Source organism: Leuresthes tenuis, unplaced genomic scaffold (assembly GCF_036924035.1).
Source record: "Leuresthes tenuis unplaced genomic scaffold, fLeuTen1.0.hap1 SCAF_20, whole genome shotgun sequence".
Taxonomy (NCBI): domain Eukaryota; kingdom Metazoa; phylum Chordata; class Actinopteri; order Atheriniformes; family Atherinopsidae; genus Leuresthes; species Leuresthes tenuis.
In genome coordinates, this window is record NW_027325374.1 from 13,138,653 (window position 1) to 13,163,042 (window position 24,390).

General features: G+C 41.5%; 3 protein-coding genes and 1 long non-coding RNA gene across 4 annotated transcripts; 1 reads left to right on the forward strand and 3 right to left on the reverse strand.

The window, feature by feature from the left end:
• The first annotated feature begins 897 nt into the window (after positions 1-897).
• On the forward strand, positions 898-2,154 carry LOC140278026 (neurexophilin-1-like). The gene is made up of 2 exons (XM_072372915.1): positions 898-957; positions 1,447-2,154. Exons 1-2 carry the CDS (start codon positions 898-900, stop codon positions 2,152-2,154), a joined length of 768 nt encoding a protein of 255 aa, XP_072229016.1.
• A 2,376-nt stretch (positions 2,155-4,530) lies between these two features.
• LOC140279014 (speckle-type POZ protein) lies at positions 4,531-16,038 on the reverse strand. The gene is made up of 10 exons (XM_072374188.1): positions 15,952-16,038; positions 9,713-9,924; positions 9,499-9,620; positions 9,055-9,206; positions 8,833-8,960; positions 8,551-8,728; positions 8,403-8,458; positions 7,481-7,603; positions 6,830-6,972; positions 4,531-6,136 (listed from the first exon to the last, which is right to left on the reverse strand). Exons 2-10 carry the CDS (start codon positions 9,788-9,790, stop codon positions 5,992-5,994), a joined length of 1,125 nt encoding a protein of 374 aa, XP_072230289.1. The 5' UTR covers positions 9,791-9,924; positions 15,952-16,038; the 3' UTR covers positions 4,531-5,991.
• A 593-nt stretch (positions 16,039-16,631) lies between these two features.
• LOC140278688 (uncharacterized) lies at positions 16,632-18,390 on the reverse strand. Its single transcript, XR_011909212.1, has 3 exons — positions 18,226-18,390; positions 17,921-18,025; positions 16,632-17,083 (listed from the first exon to the last, which is right to left on the reverse strand). It is a non-coding gene; the product is annotated as an uncharacterized lncRNA (long non-coding RNA).
• Positions 18,391-18,551: 161 nt separating this feature from the next.
• Positions 18,552-23,471, reverse strand: LOC140278862 (uncharacterized). The gene is made up of 11 exons (XM_072373958.1): positions 23,143-23,471; positions 22,798-22,918; positions 22,569-22,713; positions 22,399-22,492; positions 22,059-22,195; positions 21,860-21,917; positions 21,561-21,697; positions 20,346-21,272; positions 19,605-20,222; positions 18,794-19,084; positions 18,552-18,697 (listed from the first exon to the last, which is right to left on the reverse strand). Exons 1-11 carry the CDS (start codon positions 23,226-23,228, stop codon positions 18,552-18,554), a joined length of 2,760 nt encoding a protein of 919 aa, XP_072230059.1. The 5' UTR covers positions 23,229-23,471.
• Between the last annotated feature and the right edge of the window lie 919 nt (positions 23,472-24,390).

The following is a 24,390-nucleotide window of genomic DNA, read 5'->3' on the forward strand; positions in this document are numbered from 1 at the left end:
AAATACTGTGTCACTTTACTGAGAGCATTTATCTACCTGAAAATCAGTACTCAAGCATTTTTATTATTTAAACTTATCATTTACTACAGCTTTTAGCTGTGGAATGAGTGATGTACATAATTTGTCATATTTTGTGAATAAAGTCAGTGAGGTTCTTTCCACAGGGCTTTGATTTGATCTGATCTTAAAGATTCAGATTTAAGACCTTAAATCAAGACCTTAGATCAAATTAACATGAACACACCCACTCAACGTTTCTCCCAGTTATTATGTTGCAGCTATTAATGCTTTTAATTCCTATACACTGCCAAATTCAATACAGTCTCTGTGTGTGATATTCCATGGCGGTGTACATGCAGGACCTCATGTTACAGACAGACAATAACCTTTAATTTATCTGAGATTAGCCTGCAGTTTTAAAATCTGGCCACAAGATGGCAGTATTATACCATCATGGTTTGGTTTTCTTCTTAAACACCTTTAAGGTTCATAAATTATCATTGCAATCAAGTGTTGATTGAGAAGATCATGCTGAAAGTTTTCAGCGGGAGTAAGACAATGAGGAGGACTAAAGGGTAAAACGCCTAAAACAGATACTGTATGATTCTGTTAATACTTCGAGGGAGGGTATGTGTTATGAGGGTAGTGCGTGTGAGAGAGGTAGCGAGAAATAGAGAGAATGAAGTCAGATCAAAACTGTGTGCTGAAAACCTCCAGATCTGAGAGAGCCCCTCAGTGTGAGTGCTGTGAGTGGAAGCAGCAACCCACAGAAGGTTTCCTCTTGGGCCGTCAGACCCAAACTTTTCTTTATTTGGCTATTTAACATGGATCCCCAAAAGTTCACTTGGCCTAAATGAAACTCAATTGAGAGTGGTTGACTGTTGGAATGTACGCACCATGGAGGTGTTTTCCCATCACTGTTTTGTTGGGATTTTTCTGAGAGGAGCCTTTTGTCTGGTAAGTAAGTCACTAAATGCACTCAAATCAAAATGTGATAGACTGATTCACTTATGTTATGGCACTTTACCTCTTTTGTAGTTATTCTCAGCTAAATTTTACATTACTAGGCTACTTTGTCCACCTTACAAACCTATGAGACTACTATTTTTCAGTTTTATAAGTCAAAATACTATACATTCTTTGAACATTTACATAATTAAAAAAACAGCTGATATCTCAGTGGTGTCAAATGTCTTGTTTTTACGGAAATTGATCAAATGTTAATGCTTTTTTTAATTTCAATCAAGCCATTTCTCTTTTCACCTAAGTACTTTACAGTAAATACTAGAGCATTCTTTTGTCTATTTTGAATTTTTGGTATCCGTCAAAAGTTTTTAATCAAGGATTCAGCTTGAAGTAGAAATGCTCTGCCTCTCAGTTCTTTAGAACATCTTCAAAGACTCACTGTTCAATTCCTCCCATGTTTTATTTTTTGTTCTTGTGTAGTTGGTTCTTGGTGCACACGAGGCTGAACTCAACAGAGATCAAGAAGCATCCTCAGTCAAGACCAGGGTGCTTCAGACCAGGAGTTTTGTTCCAGGCTCCAATCTACCCGTTCCCCTCTCCATCCCCCCATCAAAGCAGGGACTTTGGGAAATTCTCGGCGGCAACTCCAAGTCACACTCCAACCCATCCGTAAAGATAAAGCTTCAGCCCACCATGAAAGTTGGTGGAATATCTAAACTGTCCAGGACGTTCAGCTGGGGGGACTTTTATTCAAACATCAAGACAGTTAAACTGAATTTGCTAATAATGGGAAAGATTGTGGATCATGGTAATGGTTCTCTTGGAGTCTACTTCCGGCACAACTCCACAGGAGTGGGCAATGTGTCTGTCAGTCTTGTCCCCCCGATGAAAGAGGTTGAGTTCGACTTGGAGCGCCAAAGTGTGGTCAATCCCAAGAACTCAAAGACGTTCAACTGCAGGGTGGACTACGAGAAAACTGAGCGCAGCAAAAAGGTGATGCTGTGCAACTATGATCCATCGAAGACATGTAATCAAGAGCAAACCCAGAGCCACGTCACCTGGATGTGCTCCAAGCCGTTCCAGGTCATCTGTGTCTACGTGTCTTTCTACAGCACAGACTACAGGCTGGTTCAGAAAATCTGTCCCGAATACAGCTCCCAGAGTTCGGACTACCTGCCTACAGGTTAAACACAGCTCATTACACCCGAGGGAGATCCACAAAGAGGAATCCAGCTTGAACGGCTTCAAGCCAGACTGAGGGATGATTTTCATGAAAATGTTTTACCTAACAGTGTTAAGTAAATGTTTGTAGAGCAAATGTTTCATTCTATTCATCGTAGTGTATGTAGGAATGTAGCTTAAAATCATGTGCCTATAATTATCACTGATCTGCCAACTAGTTACCCGTCTGATCTTAAGAAATTTTACAGAGCTGCAAGAAGTACCCATTGCAGCCTTCATATTTTTAGCTTTTTTTCTTAACCATATTCCTGAGGTAGTCAATGGCCACCACCTGAATGTTTGCAGTAGTTGCAAATTTATTCTAATCACAATTACTCCAGTTACTCCTGTACAAAAATTCCACCCTGAATTTCTTTTACTGAAACTTGACGATTATAAGTCCAAAATGGGCTAATACAGTATATCATTAATGTCTTGTTAGTAACACTAAAGTCAAAGTATAGATAATCAGGGCACTGCTGATCAAATCCCGTGTATTCCCCGACCCTCTGCAATGTATTCTACTCTATAAACGAGTACAAACCCTTACAATAAAGTCCAGCAAGTGATGCTTTGCTGATTTCTGAGTGCTCCTTGGGCAACTGCTGGTCTGAGGCAGCACACGGTGACCACACAAATAATTAAACCCCCCGGGCCCACTGACAATTTAACAGATCTGTCTCATAAGCGGGTCTTAAAATGAGAGTTCTCTATGTGATGAATTGGATCTGATGGCGCTAAACGCATGGGAACCTCTATGTGTAAAGCTGGAAAATGTAAAAAAAAAATAAATAAATAAGAAAAAAATAAGGGGGAACAAAGAGAGAACACACAAGCACACACTCCCCCACTCACTTACTCCATCACTGCCAGACTGAAATGATTTATTCTCCTTTGTTTTCTAATATCCTTCAAGCTTCTCCAAGGACCACATAATTGACACGATTTTGACAATAGACTGGAAGACAATGAACAGACAAGCTGAGAGAAGCAGCGAATATCCCCTCACACACACACACACACACACTTGGAGTAATTTAGCAGACAATTACCTCCAACCTTTGTTCAAGGGAGCTGGTAGGATGAACCCCACAGTCTGAAAGATATGGACTTTTGCCTTCTTACGTTCACCTTCTGCAGAACCTGTCTGCTAAGTTTAATGGCTGCAGGGCAAATGAGAAAGTTGCAACACTTCCACATTTTATTGAACAAAGAAGCGGTCTGCCCCAACAAATTCCTGCACACTTCCAACCACCTGTAACACTGAAGATCAACATGCCTTAAACTCGCTCAGTGTTATTTCACATTTTCAGCATATTCGCTCCTTCTTCACTCTCTACACCAGCTGCAGTTTGGGACGAGGACAAAACAAATCACGGTCAGTGTTGGTCATCTTACTTTAAAAAAGTAATTACTTACCGTTACAAATTACTTCTCCCAAAAGGTAACTGAGTTAGTACCTAAGTTACCTTATTGTACGAGTAATTAGTTACTCAGCAAAGTCCATTGTTAGAGGACTAATTAACTCTAAAGAATCCTCCAACTACTGTAGCTGGTGGAGCTTTGTTTCAATCAATCTATTTTTTCATGGGTTAGTTTCTAAAATGTAACCGCAGGAGCAGCTCCAGTGGTCCCACAACTTGTCGACGTGTCCTCGGGCAAAACACCGAACCCCAAGTGGCCCCTGAAGCCGGGTGAGCACCCTTTCTGCACCGACTTTAATGCGTGAAAGAGTGACAAAACTGTAAAGTGCTGCATAGGACAGCTTTCAGTTAAAAGTGCAGACAATCAGATTTGACGAGTGGTTCGTAAAGTCTGCCGGTAAAACATCCGCCTGTTAAACTCACAGCTGTCATTCTGTGGGGTAAAAAGGAGATTTTGCTCTGCAATGTAGTGCTAAGTAGCGTGAAAAGGTCATTTAAAACCACTCGCCTTCAGCTCGTTAGTCGCTCTGAAAAACATTTCTAGCTCTTTGAGAAAGATCTGGAAAAGTTACACAATTGGAAGGATCCCCAGATAATCCAATCAATTTGAATGAAGGGGACTATAATCTTCAGGATTAATGCACTCACAGTCCTGCAGGGGGGGGGGGGGGGGGGAGGGGGGGGAGGGGGGCTCTGTGTGACGGAACGGACAGTTCATTGATTCGTATAAAAATACTCAGACAAAGATCCAACTGCATTCAATACAAAATAGTTGTGGTTTATTTTTCTGGGAACAAAAAAATGGCAACAACTAAGTGTCACTTCTCAAAATCAGAAATATCTACAGGAAAGAAACAATAAAGGTTCCTTCTATCAATTACCATTTATCCACCAGGTTGAAATGATAACTTCAAATGCATGTTTGTGTGGTTTGTGTTTTCCTTTTTTTTTTTTTCACATTTTCTCTATTCTGAACATTAAAACGTGTTCATTTCATTGTCATTTCCCTTCAGTCTTCATGCCTGCAAAGAAAAAAAAACAAAAACAGAAAAACTCTCCACTTATTTCAGTTTCCGCCACTGAAAATGCTTTTGTTTGACAGCTTCAAAAACACGAGTGTCTGTACAAATACTATGAAAAAAATAGAACAGTTCTGATGGAAAAAAAAGAAACTCTTTGACAACAGAACATCAACATGCCTGATTGAACCCTAATGTTATTTGTAACCATTGCTTGACATTTTTGCCTCCCTTTGTCGTGCCCTGGTGGGTTTGTTTGCTGTCACCATGGATACGTTTTTCCTCTCGAGGTCTAAAAACACAGATCCACACACAACACATACAATTTTTTCCCCCCAAGAATGACATCCAGTTGTGCGTTGCTATTTTCTGTATCCTCTTTAAGCTGCTTCTTCCCAGCCATTTAGAAAATAAGAATGGATGCAGATGAAGCTGGGAGAGTTCTATATAGGAGTATGTGTGTTGTTTTTGTCACTTGCTGATAAATCATCTTAAAGGGTACTTGTTGGTGGTGGTCCAGCTGGGTCTTTAGTCCATGAAGCTTGCTTCATTGTGTGCTTGCCTACAGTATTTTCTACATTACTGCTGGTAAGGGTTGGCAAGGGGTTGACCTGTGACTTTAGTGCAATGTTTTCCCAACAGTCTCTAGGAAATTCATGTTAATGATTTTGTCCCATTTCTGCTTCTTTGACTAGCCCTTGGTTGTCTTTTTTGGGAGTGGGGGGGGGCTTCTAGTTTTTAACTAGAGGTCCACTTCATCTTCTCACACACCGGCCCATGTGTCCTAAGGTTTGGGTGCCATTGTGATAGATTTAATCCAAACACCGTGAAGCTTTGTGATGAAATGGACACTTTAAAACTTGATCTGCCACAGTACTTCAAAGACCCAGATTTCCAGACACTTGGCTCTTACTGGGTTAGCGTGTCCAGTTCTTCCTCCCAAACGGACTCCAAAGTAGGAACTAGCAGGATGTCCAAGGATACACAGAAAAGAGCACAATGTCAGACCTCACTAAGCCAGAGCCAGGGAGAAAGGGGAGGGTGGGTGTGTTTTTTTTTGTTTTTTTTTTGTAAACAACAAACATCCACTTCACAAGCCCACGTATCCCTCGCTTCCATCTCCTCCTCTTCCTCCCTCTTCTTCCCTCCATCTTTAGAAGAGACTAAATACAGCAGGTTCTGGATGGGGCAGAGGCGGAGCTTCAGGGGAGGCTCCAGGTAGTGTAGAAGGTAACAGCTACGGGAAAAGTTGTCCCTGTGTGTTTAGGAGCAGGGAATAGATGTGTGTGTGGGGGGGGGGGGGTTTGTGTGCGCATGTGTATGTGACCATGACTGCGTGTAAATGCCTTGCTGTGAGGCTGTTAGGACTGTTTGAGGCGCTTGCGTGGGGGTCCGAGAAAAGGGCACTGAGCAGAAGCCAGGGAGCGGTACGCTTCGGCCACCAGGTGCGGATGAGACACAACCATGGACTTCCATCCGGCTGTCTCCATCACCTCTGCAGCGTGGCTGGAGGACAAAATGTGAGGAGAAACAAAAGAAATTATTATTTTCGTGGTCACTTTATCGGCCCGACTACACAATATTAATGTCCATTTATGGTGCGTCGGATAAAGTTGGTTAAGCCCATATTCATGATCGTTTGTAAACTTCTGGCCACAGCCACAGAGGAAAGACACATAGCAGCTTAAACTACTTCTGAGCTGAAATTAGTTATGATGTGCTCATAAGAGCGAACATGAAGGAAAGAAAACCAAAAATGGATTTTTTTGGACATATCACCCACATCACAAAAATATATGTGGGCAGACAATCTGCACAGACACGTGTTCAGAGTAATTATCACACATCCATCTGAGGCACCAGGGGAGGCGACAACAGACCAAGTGAGAAGTCAGAATGCCCCGATCCCTCAGAAAGACTTGACAGGGTTTAATGATATCGGACACACCACTCCACGGGGACACATGTGAAATTAAATGATTAACTGTGACAGAGCCACCAAAAGATGAGGCCTGAGGGAGCGGCCGAGTCCTGGTACCGTCGGTAATGATGCCGGGATGCAAAAGAAAGAGATGAAACAAACTGACATAACAACTGAGACAAAATGTACAGTGAACATGGGGGACCTGCGAGTCTGCAAAAAGGTGCTGGAAACCCAATTATACGTGACAAAGAGCTCCTTTCTGTGTGCGAACTTACTAGTTGATGAAGTCGACTGCCTGTGTTTTGAGCTGGTCGGCACTGTGCAGATCGGCAAGGATGAGGATCTCTGCGGCATTCTCCACAGACAGACTGGTACACAGGGCATCCTCGCACATGACCTTCAGTCTCTCCAGAGCGTACTGAAAAAAAAAGAGACGATTTCCATTATTTTTTTTTTAATATTACTGAAGTTTTCAAGTGAAAAAATATAAATCAACCATTAGGCTGGGCTTCTAACTTAAAGTTACTCAGATTCAGTTTTCTATTTGGTGTCGAGGGGAAGTGAGATAAGTGGGAAATCAGTCATGAAATCCAGATTAACTGATGGGACGAGGTTTAGGAGGTTTTGTGCCATGAAACCTCAGTCTTCCTATTATGTGACTCCCTGTACAAAGTTTATTAAAACAGAAATACTTTGTATTCTGATTTACCAACAGGAACTACTCGTTCTTATGAGGCACACAAGCATTTCTCCATCCCCCACACAGCTCGACTGATAAGGACGCAGTTGTACACGGGCCAATAACTGTGGCGGAGTGCTTAAGTATGTGTCATTGAAAACCCTTCGAACGTCCATCTTTTTATCTGCTGTACAGCACCTGCCCAACACCTCCACAAAGCAGAGGTATGACCGTGCTGTTGAATCACCTTATCAGCGGCTGCAAGCAGGTCGTCAGCCATCTTGTCCAGGTTGGGAGCCTTGTCTGTGTAAATGAAGCACATCATCTCTTTGAAAACTTCAGGCTCCACGTCGTTGATCTCCACACGGTTCTGGCAGATCAAAAAAAGAAACGAAGGTTGGATGAGGTGCTTCGCCATGACACAGCGTCCTTCATCTTTAGAGTCTTTGCTCGGCTAAAATATTTCAGTATCGTATTACCTGGGGAAAGAACGTTTCACTGTGTCTGCTGCTGTCAGTTCATTTAATTCAGGCAGGCAGAAACATTTTATTTACATCTTCTGAACTTTCTTCATTCTATTCGTGTGAAACCGCTTCACTTCTGCTGTATTTTTTATTTCAAATGAGAATTGTTCAAAAGTAAACGACACAGAAGGTTTAAACCATAAAACTCTAATGGATGCAACCTTACAGGAAACCAACAGCTTAAATAAAAACGTTTGGCCCGGTCTCAGTTTAACTGGAGTCTGGTAATTATAAACCAACATCCAGAAGAAGTTTCTCATAAGATTTAATGAAGCGACAAAATGAAAAATCTCCCCCTCTCTCTCTCTCACAGACATCTGAGCGACTACTCTCATTTCTTACACGTGCCAGAATGGGGAAAAAAAAACAGAAGCAATTCTCTGCTTGTGGAGCTTTGTCAGTGAGGGATGAATCCTGACCCCCCCCCCCAAGTGTAGCAGGACAATTGCATTTCGGCTGCACTATCATTCAGTTTCACCCAACATCTTTCTGTTGCAGCCATTTAACAACACACAATCCTTCACTCGCTTTAACCCTTCAACAAAGTGTGTGGGGGGGCTGTGTTTTTCAACTATCAAGGAGCAAAACAAATTTATTTCTGGAGGAAAAAAAAAGGTGGGGGTGGGATTGGGACCTTGGTCTCACCTTTTTGCTCTCCTCCATCTCGTGCTCGAACATGGCGCTGAATACAGGGGAGCGCGCTGGGGAGGAAAGGAAACGTGTTCGTGAAGGGAAAAATACTAACTTCTATATATTCATGTAAGATGGGGGTGAATCCTAATCATGTCTGTACCTGCCAGGATGGCTTTGTGGGCCTGAAACTCTTGGCCAGCCACACACAAGGAGCAGTCTGTGAAGCGGGAGTTCTCCCACAGGCCTCCGAGCTCGTCTGCTAGTCGACAGTCGGGCACCTTCACCATGTTCATTGTGTTCTGACCAGATATGTTGACGGAGTCCTGCACCACACTCACCTGAGGGGCAGAAAAAGAAAAAAAAAATCACTGAAATGTAATAAACCTAAACTGCCAAAACATTCAAAAATGAGCAATTTAAAGGTTAAGGCTCGGCGCTGTACCTCACAGAAGAGCGTGAGTTTGTCATCGGGGAGGAGACCATTGGCCTCATCGAGGAGAAAATCTCTTCGGATGAACTTTTTAAAGCCCCAGTCTTTCCCCTGAACGAAGCGATACGCTCTCTGACTTTCTGCAGACGGACAGCAAACACACAAGTCACAAAGATGAAGAAGCACAAACCTCTCCTCAGACTGATTCTGTATCCTTTCACATTTCCTGCTCACCCATGGCTTTGGTCTCCTCTCCCTTTGCGTTGAGAATGGAAAACTTGAACTTTGCGCGCACCTCTGCCTTTGGACAGCTGACCAGCAGCAGGTAGAGGGACAGGTAGTCTTTGCTTTCCTCATCCAGGCCTTTTGGATTCACTCGCAAACACCTGATTGTAAATTTTAAAAAAAACAGTCAACATCTGTAATAAAATTAAGTGGAGGTCATAAAATATTAATCAACTCCTAATGGTTTAAGTCACTCCTTAACGGACTATTATGCTGTGCTGTTCCATTATGGCTTACTTGTACAACTTGCCATCATAAACTGTTTGTCCAGTAAGCCATTTTAAACAAAGTCAAACCAAACAGCTAAACGAGCATCAAACAGGGTGGAGCTTTTCTCAATGTTTTCAACAGTCCAATTCCTGTGAAAACAAAGCAAAGCCATTGGGAACCCACCATTTTAGTTTGTCGTTTGCCCCCGAAGAGAAGGTGGAACTCTTGATGACCTCACCCATCTCCTCACGACAGAAACTGAAGTTGTTGATGGTCCACATGTAGGAGAACTTCACCACTTTGATCTGGAAAAGAGATAAATAACCCTCAGCAAAGCCTGGCGGGATTCACATAAAGTTAAATACAAGGTCACGTGGAATCCTTCTTTTTCTTTTACCTGTGTGTAGCACCAGCTCTCGGCCACAGGCCCGCTGGACATTTCCGCAGGGGGAGGGGGACTCGGGACTCTTGACATTGCCAGCGTGACAGAAGGTGTTGGGGGGCAAGAGGGTGAGGAGGAGGAGAAGGAATGTGTCGCTTCCACTCGTCAATGTTCAGCCTTCCCGTCCATCTGCATCAGTACACGCCAGATGGAAGCAGTTTGCCCCCCTTGAAGCACACAGGAAAATAATTAAAAAACCAAAAAGTTCTTAAAAAAAATCCTTTTCCGCCTTTAACGCGCTCTTCTATCATACAGACAGAGAAACCTTCACTAAAACATTATTCAAACAAAGCTCAGCTTACTGCGATGCACCACACATACACTTGATCTTCCATTAATCCACTCGATCATTTCATTCATGTGGTGGGGTTAGATGAATTGTCCCTGACTAAAAGGGGGACAGCAGTTGATCGATGGGCCTTGCGTTGGTTTTTAGGATCAATGGCTCCCGCAACTGCAAATAAGTCTCAAAAATTAACGATAAGTCAACGAGCAGCCTCCCAGGACCATGACGGGGTCTGGAACCAAATTCTCATGATTTTACACCGAAAAAAAAAACATGGAGACTGGTGATGCACACTGAGATTGTGTACCTTTGTCAAGGTTTTTAAAAAGAAATCCCAGGAAGAAGATTCTGGATCCAGATTGATGTCAGAGGTTTCTTCAGTTCTAACATCAAGCTGAGTTATACCCCAGCAGTGGGAAAATTGTCATAAAAAAAATCTGTCCATAGCTTTTTAAGAAATCCTCGGAATCACAATTTCCACAGAATACAACTTGGTGGTTTTTGCCTAATCTTGCTTTGAAAAGAAAACACAACAATGGTAAATCCGAGTCTCTTTCTTGCATTGGCAGAAGAACAAACAGACTTCAACAACCACATTTCATCCTTGGCAGAAATGATGATGCAACATTCAAAGAAAATGACAAAACTACACATGTACCCAGAGTACATTTGGTTTGCAGTACAAATAACATCAAATACATACCATAACCACATATTTGCAGCATGAATAAAAATGTCCATCTACCATCTCGACACAATTCCATATCAATTGAAGTTCCTTATCTTGATATGAAGCTTCTGTATTACAGTCTGCCACTTTGATGTAACCATAATCTTTTATTTTTCCGTCTCACATTGAATCTGTGACAATTTCCCCCTGTTCAGTATCAGGATTTACCTTTTCCTCTCACCAGTCTTTGAACTCTCAACTCATCTCTGCCTTGCCCCTCATTCCTCTCACACATGGAGCCTTTAATGTCTTTATGTCTTCTTTCTACAAATTCAATCTGGGCTGCAACTGAGCGACGGCTGGAAGATTAACTTTATAAAGGACCTGATACATCTGCGGTGAAGCCACATGAATTACTCAGCCTGAAAAGATAGAAAAACGGATTTGAGGCAAGTTTTACAACATTTGAACATATTTCCAGTGGTCTAAGGAGGAAGATCAATGCTGTCTTGACATCCTTCAAACAAATTAATTACATTTCAAGGGGGAAAAGGATGTAGCCTTTACTGTGTGGTATTTGTACACAACTGGAGCACTTCTTTGATTTGATATCTTATATGCAGTAACAGTCCCTACATCTTTCCCCAGCTAAACACCTTGGTGGATTGAAGAAATATCTTCATGAACTAAGGGGATGCTATTAGTCAACATCAAAGTGAGCGACAGTGGAGGAGGAAAACGTTTTACCCGAGATAGCCTCCGTGGAAACATAACTGCGGTTATCAACAAATCAAATTAAATTACTGAATCCATTTCAAACAGTTCCCATCAGCAGCACAGTTCCTGTTCCAACTTTTACTTTAATTAAAAAAAAAAAGAAAAGAGAAAAGACCCGATGACTAATGATCCAACAAGTTTTCTTGATTTCTTCAACGGTATCGACTGATGAGACGGAGAGAAATGAAGATAAGAGAAGAAAGTACCGTGAAAGAAAATGAAAGAAGAAGAGATAGAGAAGTCAAGTGGAAAAACAAATGAAAGATGGAGCACGGTCTGTGTGTGTGCTCCAAGATGAATTGCCACCAAAAAGAGGTTAGATGGAGACAAAGGAAAATCATAAAGAGAAAGAAGAAGAAAAATGAAAAGCAGAACAGCTGTAGACAGATGACTGAGATTAGGGCTCACTCTGCATTAAAAGGACTCCATCAGTGCTGTATCCAACTGATCTGCTGAATCCATTTAATTGAACTTGTTTACTGTCCCTTCTCAGTGCCTCGAGAAGACATTTGTTGAGAATGGTGTTACATGAATAAACTGAGCTGAAAGAAGAAGAAAAATGACATCATGGAAACTTCCAGTAAAAGTTCCAAAGTTCCTCTTAAAAAAAGCCTTAATGCAAAGGTTTCAGGTAGCTGGTTAATTGTGAAACCCCTGAACAGAAACCAGCCTCAGTGCTTGAAAAAGAATGTTTGATCTTACTGTGAAACACTGCATTCAGATCTAATCATTCAAGCTTTCAAGAATATTCTCAGGAAAACTTAGCATCCATATTCCTGTAAGGTCACACCACAGCAGAGCGACAGACATAACAGCAGATGAACAGATTTGCAACATTAAGAGCACACGTACCAGACAATTACTTCATGATAAAGGTCCATACAGCCTTAAACAAAAAAAAAAGGAGGACCATTCCAGGTCATCTGTATTTCACAGAAACTTTCACAGACCAAATTAGAAAATTACCTTAGAATTTGTGAGAAAAAAAACTGGCCCAACCATCATCTTGTGTTAGGTTCTTTCATTTTAACAAGAAGAGGAGGAAGCAAGCGAACAGGCATCAGAGCGCAGCTGTTGCTTGAAAAACTCACACCAGCATGAACTCAGATTGTGGCCACAGTCATACATGCTTCCATATTTTAAGAAGGTTACTTTGCTTGGCTGCACAGTAAACAAATCAGCTGTAACAATGAAACCTGCAGGACGATGACAAAATCTGACTTGCCTATTCTTCCTATATAACGTCCTATAATTCAATTATATATTGATTATGTATACCCCAAATCCACTACTTTGCTATTCTGTACACACAACATCTAATGTCTGCCGATCGTCCCTTTTCTTCTTTAACTGGATGGCGTTAAAGACGGGGTTTCATTCAGTTGCAAGCGACACCAGCAAATTTCTAAAGGTTAAAAGCTACGTGATGAATTCATATGCAAGCTTTCACCAGGCAATGTGTTAACGTATGGCCACTGTACACAAGTAATTTTTTTAAATTGTAAAGGCAATCAAAGTCTACCAAACAACTGGTGCCAAAAAAAATCCATTTCAAGTCTGGTGAAGCTGGTGCAGGACGTGAAAACAATCTATTAACCCTGTAATCACAATTTTAATCTCCAGCCAACAGTCTATGAGGGCAAACCAGACAGAACCTTGAAGAAACTACTAGAACAAACAGCCTAGTTTATAAACAGTTAGTTTATCACAAAACTTATCAGAGAGCAAGAGGAGAGAAATCTTACAGACAAGATTTGATTAACACAGATTTTGGATACTAAGGTCAACAAATATAACACGTCGGAAATAAGAAATTAAAAAAAAGTATATCTGTGGAGTTATGATACATACAGTTGCATCCATGGCCCGACCGCCTTTTCCCTGACATTTTAATACCCCAAACACAAAAAAAAAGAGCTCAATCTCTGCTCTAAATTAAAGACTGAAGGTATAGAGGCATTTCAGACAGCAATTTCCAAGAGGAATGGAGAAAAATTGCAACCCTTGTCAAAGTGTCAGTGAACACAATGTCTGTTTCCAAAGCGCTGGTCTTTGAGGACTGCAGTCAGCTACAGACAAACCTTAAAATTATAATTGGTACAGGGGCTGGGGATCGATTGCAGAGCACGTGTTCAGCCTCTGTGGAAGCGATTTCATATTCTGCCCTTGGACATGGTGCTCCTCCTTTCCTAAAAACTCAATCTCAGTAAGGTATGAGCTATTGATTTTGCTCCAGCGATCAGCTTGCCTCACTCGCACCCTTGACTTTGTGCAGACCCACAATTACAGTGAAGGGGATTTGATGGGAGAAAAAAGCTTTACCCATTTCTGTACTTCCTAACTAGAAAACCCTGCTCACTTCACCAGGCATGGGAGGTTAAATGGAGGAGAGACCTCACTGCATATCTAATATGCTCACTCACCTTGCTCATGCTATTAACAATAGTTACACATGCTGTGTTGACCTCCAAGGTCAACAACTCCCAGGGAAAAAATTAATTGCAAATATTTTAGTCTTCATAAGTAGGGTTTGGAGGGATCTGAGTAAAACTGAGCTGACACTATTACCATTTGTAATACTGTAAAACAGTGCGAATGTAAGAAATGAATACATGTGCAACATAATTCACACTGTACACATTTCAGTGCCATGTATAGCTAACTCACAGAGAACCTTTTAAGAGGATGCAAACTTTTAAGACCAACTAAATATTTCACGTAGGAAGAGTGAATGAGTGGCACAGAACACTAAGTAGATGTCTAGTGTATGTACGTGCTTTATTAAACTTAGTACGGGACCCACCCACAGCTTCAGTCCTCTCTGACTATCAACCTACACAGAGCAGAAGTAGAAATGATCATATTGTTCTCCCGACTGTAAACCTGCACATCGGAAACTTTACCGAACAACATGCAAACACATGCACACAGAACACGAGCTAATCAACTGTTACTCTCCATCCAACGTTTTTATTCTTGTGTCGTGTTTTGCTCATATACATGTTCTGATTTCCCTCATTTTCTCGGTTTTAGTTGTATTCAGATGTTTGATAAAAAAAACAAAGAGGGGGAAACAGTGTCGATCAGATAACCACACAACATAACCCTGATTAAACAGGCAAATATTTGAAATTTATTTAGGATTTAACTACTTTTCCATGGAGGGAAAGTTGGATGAGACGCATTTCACACCTTGCAAGTTACATCTCTTTTCCCAACCATACAAAAGTGGCAAACGCAAGCTAAAGGGTAGTGGATTTTTCATGTGGGTCATCACTGTAAAGGTGAGCTCAGCTAAACTGTGCAATGTGTTGTGGGCAAAAAGATGGGCTCAGGAAAATCTTTAATTAAAAGGCTATTTCAACTCTGCTGCGTGGCAAGTTTTTCCCTTTGGAAAAATGGGCAACAACTGAAATAACTGCAACAACTGCAAGACGTTCAAGTGTCGCACTCCGAGTAACACCACTTCTCCGATAAATAAATATCATATAGTATTGTTAAAGAAAGCATGGCTGAAGACCAGTAAAAATCTTTAAAAAATCCAAATTATTTCTGACGAAAATATTGGCTGGACAGATTTTCATAATCTGTATTCTTTTTTAGAAGACACACACACGTTTTTGTTTGTTTTTTTAGGTAAGGAGTGAAATAAACAGCAAAATCTTTGCTGTGGTTTTCAGTGTATTCCCAGTTGAGTTGACTCACGCAACAATATGAAGATCCACACAGAACTTTGACTCACTATCTTAGCCAAAAATAATAACCAACAACTTGTAAACCAGACGGTTTTTGAGCAGCTTGGTAAAACACAACTTAGAAAAACATACCATGATAATATGAGCACTTCTAAGGATAAACCTACTACAATAAATACACTAATGTGCATTAGGTAAATGGTCATAATAAAACAGTTTGAAGGCCCAAGCTATAAAGTATCTTGCTCCTGATAAATATTAATAATCACATGTATAATTACCTTTCATTTCAGCGTGTTTCTGTTGAACAATTCGTCTTTTAATGACATGATGCTGGAAACTGACAGAAGCCCTGCTAGTAGTTAATGTAGGCAGTGACAGTAGCAGGTAGTTAACCTGCTAACAATACAGAGGACTGACACTTGTATATTATTTGAATTGGTACTCCACTTTAAATGCCTGTAAAAATGACACTGTGCTCATAAAACGAAAATATATTTAGAGGTACAAGCCTCTGATAATGTTATGAGTACATAAATCCTGTGTGTAATCCACATAATCTATCGATAGCACGGATGCTAACTTAATCGAGCTCGGTGGCTGGTTAGCCACATTTCTGTAGCGGCTAACGTAAGCCAAACAAAAAGGTCGGGGAAATTGCCAAAAAATGTGCCATTAAAAATATAACACGACCACCTTCATTGTGTCATCTGAAGTCGTCAGTTCTTCTATTACGGCTTTCTGGTTTGTTTACCGACAGACTCACCTGTATGTTGGGTTAAACTATAACGCTAGTTGTCCGGGATTTTCTGTTGTTGTTAGCTAGTAGTTCTACAACTGGCAGTTCCCGATAGTCCTGTTCTACGAGCAGCGCCCCCTTCTGTCTCGGAGCGATATCAAAGCCTATGTATACATTACTATAAATCTTAGCCTATCCACTGGTGAGACTTTTGTTTTTGTTCCGACCTTGCCAGTTTGTTATTGGAAGTGTATTACGCTATGTATCTTCAATATTTCTGTTGCTCACCATTCACAGGTATCCAGGAGTACTTTTTCATTTTTTTACAACAAAAGCATAACTGCTTTTCTCAAATACAGATGCACATGTCCTCACAGTATGAGCTTATCGACTGGTTTAGCTGTGAGGGATTTGCGCCATCTGCTGGATGCGGGCAAAACACCAGACAAAAAAAAATGTCTAATATAGTCGTAACAATACATTTAGACCCATTTAGTTTTGGGATATACATCTAGAAATGTACACTATTGAAATTATACTATTTGAAGAATTTTTTCTATGACGTTTCTATATATGTTTATATAGATTAAAAATATAAAAACCTGTATTATGTCAAGCAGAAATCTCAGTTGAGGGACTGTGTTCAAATGCATTTATTGATAGGAGTTCTGATGCCATTCACAAAGGAAATATTACTAATCACACAATCATATGACACACAGGACTTTATTCAAACTTTTCTTGGTTTTAGATATTTAGTTTCATACTGAATACATATTAAAACGAAAGCCGATAACAAAGCACACATTGCCACAGTCGAATGCTTTTAATATGCACAAACACACACCCTTCCTTTATACAGTATAACTCAGATTTAAGAAAAAAAGACAAAAGCTATACATGAGAGACAGAAAGGAATTCTTTGTAATCAATTTGTTGACAATATTTACACAGGTATAGACTCCTGTATGCTCCGATTAGTAACAACATGGCCTCAAATGCAGTGTAATGCCATCATTTCTTAAAGATTCACCTCCGTCTGTTAGGGACAATAACATTTCCGCTGGTCGCAATGGGGATTAAGAGCTTTCGCTGCTCCATTCGAAGATATTTTTCAATTAGCACCTCCACTGGCACCTTGTCATTCACGTATCCCTGCCTGTAAAATGCAGACACACACCAGTCAAATGTCAGGAAAGCAGCTAAATTGAAATTCATAGACATCTGTCCTTTGCTTCGGACTACACATTTCAAAATAGTTTTTTTTTTTCTTCTTCTTTTTTCATCTTTTCTGCTTTAGCATTTCTCTCTAAACACCACAGGACATTGTGTGCTGCTTCGTGACTGACGGCCAAAGGGAATTATTATGTGATTGCAGCACTTGTAGTTTGAAAACTTTATAGTGGGCACTAGGTTTCATTAATGCTAATACAGGTTTTAAACCAATGAAGGGTCAAATGACTCATTACAGAGAATTATCAGACTTTGCTTTCTACATTTAGCTTTGCATTGTTTTTCAGCTCAGAGGTGAGTTAGGTTTAAGCAGCTCTAAAACCCCAACATACCACCAGCAGAGTACCAACGTGTCAATGTCGCTATTAATCGTTCTTCAGCTTGCAGTTAATGTGATTCTTGATGCAGATTTGCCGAGCTCAAGCACTTCAACCTACACTAAATGGCAAGATGGAGATGAAAGTCAAGTATGAAGAGAGAGCTGTGTGAGTAAAAAAAAAAAGAGCCATGTGAAGATAAGTTTTGTAATATTTGAGCATTTTGCGTCAATTCAGCGATCTAATATAGGACTGTATTTATTACCATAAAACTCCTGCTTGGTTTTGTTCTGACGGAGGAAGTTTGTGACCTACTTCCCTCCCATCTTTACAATGTTTTCCACAAACGCATATGATAGGATTTTTGGGGAGCTGCTCATCAAACAACAAAAACATCCGTCTTAAATTTGGTGACACATTCAGTCGGGCACACCGTGTAAACGCACCTTTTCAACAGAAGTTTAGCGTCTTCAACCTCGATGGTTTTTCTCTTTGCATGGACGGCATACGTTTCCAAGTCCTCAGCCAGCCGGTCAAAGAATTTATCCATTCTATTGAGATGATGAGACGCATTGATTATCTCAGCATTGATAGTATTATATACAGTATCAGATTTCAGAGCAAACAGATGTTCCAGGTGATCAAATACAGGTTCTAAATTCAAACCAAACAGAGAGGAAAGACATTGCTTTTCAGTTTGGAGTCAAGTTTCTCGTTTATTTGTTCAAATGCAGTTGAAAGAGTTACTCACATATCATTTAGAACCGGGTAAACATCAGCAGAGACCTTTGTTTTGGCAAAGTGCCTGAAGACACTCATAAGGTAGGCCTTAGGAAGGACTGTGTTCTTCCTTGCTGGCCCCGTCTTTCTCAGTCTCACCTGCTTGGATTTGGCCGCAGGTTGTGCTTCAGGTGTAGCACTGAAAGAACAACAGACATTAAGAGACAGTCTATAAAAAAAAAACTTTACTGGCGATAAGGCAAACGCAAATTAAAAACATTTAAAAAAAAAAAACACTCTGTATGACACCCGACACTTGAAATCAGTGGCGTCGTCGTTTAAATAAACTACAAGTTTCTACAAGAAGGAAACGTATTTCAGTGTAGCAAGAAATGCAGCTTGCCTGGCTGGAATGTTTTCAAAAGCAGAGGGCGACGCAGCAGGATTGGGGTAAAAAAAGTTCCTTTTCTCTTTGACAAATGCTGGCGTCTTGCAGGGGAACTCTGAAAAAGCCATAATGAAAAATAAAAATCAAGTTTCATGCTTTTATGATTTCATTAAAGAGCAAAAAAATGCACACGGTGCTTAAAGAGACTTGCCTTCGCCGTCATCATCCTCATCCTCATATTCTTCTTCATCGGCATCCTGAGCAGGAGCTTCTTTGCGTGAAGCATCACTCCGTTGCCTGCTGACTTCAATGTCCTGCGTCACCTCCAGATGAAACGAGTTCTCCTTTTCAGCCTCTGGGTCATTCTCTGAGCAGGAGGAATCTTCCTGTTCAGCCCAGTCAGGCATCCCAGTGTGAGGCTGACTGCTCTCCTGGCCTCTCATTTCCAGGCTGGTGTTTAAATCAAGAGTAGTGTGGGCTGTGGGCTTCGCATCAGACCACGCTGCAAACAACACAAATTATATTCACCGTCAAACGGACAGCTTGTGAAACCCTAAATCTCAATACCACCGTAAATTCCGGATGTTTTCATTTTTCTCCATATAACCCTCAACTCAACTTCTTAGTGTCCCAGTAGATAATAAGTAGTCCTTCCCAGGTCACAATGTAATCTATTTACGGTTTCTTCCTCTCAGATTTGAGGATCTGATGTCTGTTCCTTCTCATATCACTAAAATAGGTCTGAATTTTGGTTTGTTGCTTTGCTAAAACAAGCTGTGATTTCTATGATTTGTGTATAACTGAAGTAAACCTGACTGAGCCGTTGCTATCAGTCAGTTTAAGTGTGTTTTGTTAAAAATAGAGGTCTCGTTTATTCAAATCTTTTCTGCAAAGACATTAAATAATTACAGAAATCTTAATCTATCTTAAATAAAGTTTTTTTAAACTGACATAAAAGAATAATAATAATAACATACGTGGCAGGGCTGTAATCAGTGACTGACAGAAATATTTGAGTGTACCTGTCGCGGTGGCCTCGGTCAAACCCTCCCCTGCCTCTGTGACAGGAAGAATGAATGCACCCTCAGAACGATGAGCTCTTCGACTGATGTGTTCTGAGTCATGTTCCAGCTGTTCCAATACCTCCTCTTCCTCCTCCCTTCTTCCAGTCTCATTTTCAGTCTGATACTCTGCTACAGCCTCCTCTTCCTCAGACTGGGAGCCTGCTTCAGCCTCATCTTCAGACTGGGAATTTGCTGCAACTTCTTCCTCATCCTCTTCTTCCTCGGCTTGAGAGCTCAGAGCAACCTCCTCTTCCTCAGACTGGGAGCCTGCTTCAGCGTCATCTTCAGACTGGGAATTTGCTGCAACTTCTTCCTCATCCTCTTCTTCCTCGGCTTGAGAGCTCAGAGCAACCTCCTCTTCCTCAGACTGGGAGCCTGCTTCAGCGTCATCTTCAGACTGGGAATTTGCTGCAACTTCTTCCTCATCCTCTTCTTCCTCGGCTTGAGAGCTCAGAGCAACCTCCTCTTCCTCAGACTGACATATCTCGACATGTTTAGCACCCTCCGCGGCAGCACCTTCCTCTTCTTCTTCAGTTTGAGAGTCTGGTGAGACATGCTCTTCCTCAGACTGAGAACCTGCCTCAGCAGCGCCTTCCTCCTCCTCTTCAGTCTGAATCTCCACTTCTTCAGACATGACTCCAACATCTGTGTCACCAGTCTGAGATTCGGCTGCATCCTCCTCTTCCTCAGACTGAGAACCTGCCTCGGCGCCTTCAGACTGGAATTCAGGAGCACTCTCTTGACTCTGAGATTCAGCAGCGCCTTCCTCCTCCTCCTCAGTTTGAGAATCTAGTGCTACCTCCTCTTGTCCAAACAGACAACGTGTCTCAACATCCTCTTCAGGGTTGGAACTGGCCGCACCTTCCTCTTCAGTCTGAATCTCCACTTCTTCAGACATGACTCCAACATCTGTGTCACCAGTCTGAGATTCGGCTGCATCCTCCTTTTCCTCAGACTGAGAACCTGCCTCATCGCCTTCAGACTGGAATTCAGGAGCACTCTCTTGACTCTGAGATTCAGCAGCGCCTTCCTCCTCAGTTTGAGAATCTAGTGCTACCTCCTCTTGTCCAAACAGACGACGAGTCTCAACATCCTCTTCAGGGTTGGAACTGGCCGCACCTTCCTCTTCAGTCTGAATCTCCACTTCTTCAGACATGACTCCAACATCTGTGTCACCAGTCTGAGATTCGGCTGCGTCCTCCTCTTCCTCAGATTTTGACATGACAGCAGCATCTTCGCTCTGAAGTCCAGCTTCAACTGCATCTTCCCTCAACTGAGCCTCTGAAATGCATTCGTCTTTCTGAGATTCAGCCACAGTCGCTTCTTCACTTGGAAACACGTGCACCGACTTGTCTGTTCCCAGCTGGTGCTGCTCCACTTCTTCCTCCAGCTCCATGTCTTGGATCTCTCTCTGAAGCTGAGAGGCCATGACAGTGGGTTTGTCCTGAGTTGCAACAATGGAAAAGTTGGAGGTCATGGCATCGGGGTGCTCGAAGAGAGTAGTGCTGGAGTTCACAATATCAGCCGTGATGTCAGGCTCGCTGAGTTTGCTTAGACCCAACGAGAAGCCCTCAGAGTGTGCAGTCTCACCGAGATCTCGCTCCACCAGCGCACAGCTGCTCACACCTGGGTGACACGGAGGAAAATAATAATTAGCAGTGACACTAAATGCACCATTCGCTCCTCCAATGCAAAAAACAAAAAACCTAACAGCTAAATCTGCCTATTCAAAATGTGCATTTAAAGACATGTAATAGGTTAGAATTGACCACAATTCCCCAACCAGAGATTAAAAAGAGACCATCACTACATTTATCATTCATTATTTTCTCTACAATTCAGTTGACTAATAGATAAAAATTGACAAAATAAATAAATAAATATATATATATGTAAGAAAACAAAGAAGATCACCTCCCATCTGCCGTTTAATCACAGCGGCACCAAACTCTTCCTCTGAGATTTTTCGACGATTAGAAACTCTCCTCTGCAGGCCCCTTTTCTCAGTCCGAACCTCAGCAAAGGGTGTTTTTAGACTCAAGGAGGTGGAACTGAAAATCAGATTGGACATATAATATGTTTTAAGTGTGCATTCATCCACTTGTCACTGGCCTGTGAATCAGATCAGTGCTTCAGTGTCGGATCAATTCATTTTCATGAAAACAATCAAATAAAACGCGACATTACAGATTTTTTTTAATCAGGAAGTTCACCTTGACAAAGAAAGCGATGATAGGTCACCAGTCGAATTTTCAATGTCCGCATCAGCATCTGCAAGCATACGCACACTCCATAAAACACACAGAACGTTCCTATGCTATAACTGTAACTGTATGACTTTACATTAACAGAAATGTAGAGGGGTTAATGTAATTAGTTTTATCAATTTGAGCAAATCAGTTGCAACTTTACCCTCACCATGTTTCAGGCGTTTTTCAAAAGCTGTTACATTGAGGCTCCGGTGTGGTCTCTTTCTGCTCAACCCCTTTGGCCTGCTCGCAACGTTTCCAAAAGTTATATCAGGCAGATCCAGCCCAGACAACTCAATACTGAAAGTATAGAAAATATAGACCCATCTTACACCACATAAGTTAACCTGTTGTCTACAAACAGCGAATAAAAAGAAGCAGATTTGAAGAAAAAGTGTGTACCTCTTAACAAATATTACAGAAATCACTTAAAATACTGTTGTTTGGACTTCCTAAATACCAGGACCAACCTGTGACCAAAAAAATTAAAAATAAAACCTCACCTCGAACGTGTCCTGGTAACAGTATTTTCAGCTGATGGCAGTTCTGGCTCTTCAGACGGCCCTTTCCCATGAACCACGGGGGATTTCACGGGCTCTGAGAGACATGACAAAGGTTATGGCTCCAAGAACAAGCTGAAACAACAAACAAACGCGCAGATAAATGCACATACCTGTCTGCAGGATGTTCATGAGTAAGTGCCTGGGAGTGTCTCCATCATTAAAAAGCACTGAGGCTGTAGCAGGCGTGTTCATTCTTCTGAGGACGACTGAGGCAGTCCTCCGTTTAGTGGCAGGCAATGCTTTTTTAGTTATGGTCTGGGAAGGAGGAAAAATAGGTCAAGTTTCGTAAGGTTAAAAAACAAGACAACGGTCAGCAAATACCCTGCTCTTCTTCTTCACCTCGCGAATCTTATGTTTCAGGCTGCGCCGTAAGATGTTCTGTGGGGTTTGAGCATCACCATCTTTCTTGCTCAGTCTGTTACTGCGCCGAAGTCCGCTGGTACTCGGTCCCTGAGCGTCACTAAAGTCAAGACAGTTTATAATTGGATTAATACTAGGCACACAGTCATGCGTAATGATCGGCAATCAACATTTTTCGTGGCGTTACATTGAACTACCCTCAGTGTCAGTTAAGTTAGGTTCAGACACCAGCAAATGGCTAATGGCAATGTCAAATGGATTTCGATATTGTCATCTATAGCTCGAAATATCAATAACTGCTCGAATGAAAGAAAAAAACAGTACATGCGATTGATGGGAGTCCTGGGTGGTTCTGTGGAGAGAATATGTTTAAGCAGGACCCGAGCAGACAGGTCCTCCGTGGGATCCATTCAGACACCGAGCGAAGGCAAACCAGCTGGACAGCTGAAATAAGCTAACAAACGTTTGCAAGCAAACACTAACGTACGTTAACTGTCAGACTGTGTGGACAGCCAAATGTTTCCGATAGCCACGTGTTCAACAAACAAACATTAACCAAAAAGAGTGAGCTTAATTATAGCGTTAATTTAAATCAAAACCCTGTGCTAAGCGCCTACTGTTGACTATTTCAACGTTTTCGTTCGTCTCACTGTCCCGCGTTATTTTTGAGTGTATCATCGCGAGAAGACGGGTTCTTCTTCGTCTGTTTCTTTTTGCACCCTGCAAAGGAGCTACCACCACTCTGCGCCGTTTAAAGAGAACGGTGCCGCCGCCACCAACTCAAGTGATCGGCCTTATTTAAGCGTACAAAATAATTCATACCCACAACATCTAACAGAAGAAAACACAATTTAGAAAAAAACACGTGTCCTTTGATACTTTTGATATTTAGTGGGTTTTTTTTGTAAAATAATTGCTAAGATTGAACTATTATTTTAAGGTGGGATCTAATTGTCTAATTACCGCATTCAGAATTTTTCACACTTGTTTTCTTAGAATAGATTATTAGATAACACATAATACATTGAAACACCTCATCTCACAGCACGTCTTCTCGTTTTCCACTCTTTCATTTTCACAACATCTTGGTCCTCCTCTCTATCCGACTCTCTGTCTCTTTCTCCTCAATTACGGTAATCACACAGCCAAACATGCTCATCACATCTGAACACAGCTTGTTTGGTGTCCCCCAGTGCATTTTCACTACAAGCCTGGGGTGGGTCCCAGTGTTGTCAAAGACCTTTTCACTTGGTTCCTGTAACAAAGATGAGATATCACAGCTCTTTGAAAAACTAGATATCTGTCACAATGCCTTCCCATGTCCATTGATGACACAGCTGAACTTTTAAGACACAGTTTTCCAACTGTTTTCAATGACGTGTGAGCTCAGAGATGAGCTTGGGGCAATTGGTAAATGAATTACTGACCATGGTACGATTGAAGATGTGCTCAGTAACATTAGGGACATCCTGGTGCCATTTCCATACTTTGCACACAGAAGTGGGCCACAGAAGGCAGAGTTAAAACTAAAAATAAGACTGATGCCCAAGTGATGAGGGCAGGGACTGTCCA

Excerpts from the sequence above, each read along its gene's own strand:
- LOC140278862 (XM_072373958.1), bottom strand. The coding sequence starts at position 23,228 with ATGGATCCCACGGAGGACCTGTCTGCTCGGGTCCTGCTTAAACATATT. Across the intron at positions 21,918-22,058 it reads ACGCCTGAAACATGGTGAGG|ATGCTGATGCGGACATTGAA; the intron begins GTAAAGTTGCAA and ends GTATGCTTGCAG. Across the intron at positions 19,085-19,604 it reads GACCGAGGCCACCGCGACAG|CGTGGTCTGATGCGAAGCCC; the intron begins GTACACTCAAAT and ends TGTTGTTTGCAG.
- LOC140279014 (XM_072374188.1), bottom strand. The coding sequence starts at position 9,790 with ATGTCAAGAGTCCCGAGTCCCCCTCCCCCTGCGGAAATGTCCAGCGGG. Across the intron at positions 8,961-9,054 it reads AGAGGAGACCAAAGCCATGG|AAAGTCAGAGAGCGTATCGC; the intron begins GTGAGCAGGAAA and ends GTCCGTCTGCAG. Across the intron at positions 8,729-8,832 it reads AACTCACGCTCTTCTGTGAG|GTGAGTGTGGTGCAGGACTC; the intron begins GTACAGCGCCGA and ends TCTGCCCCTCAG.
- LOC140278026 (XM_072372915.1), top strand. The coding sequence starts at position 898 with ATGGAGGTGTTTTCCCATCACTGTTTTGTTGGGATTTTTCTGAGAGGA. Across the intron at positions 958-1,446 it reads TGAGAGGAGCCTTTTGTCTG|TTGGTTCTTGGTGCACACGA; the intron begins GTAAGTAAGTCA and ends GTTCTTGTGTAG.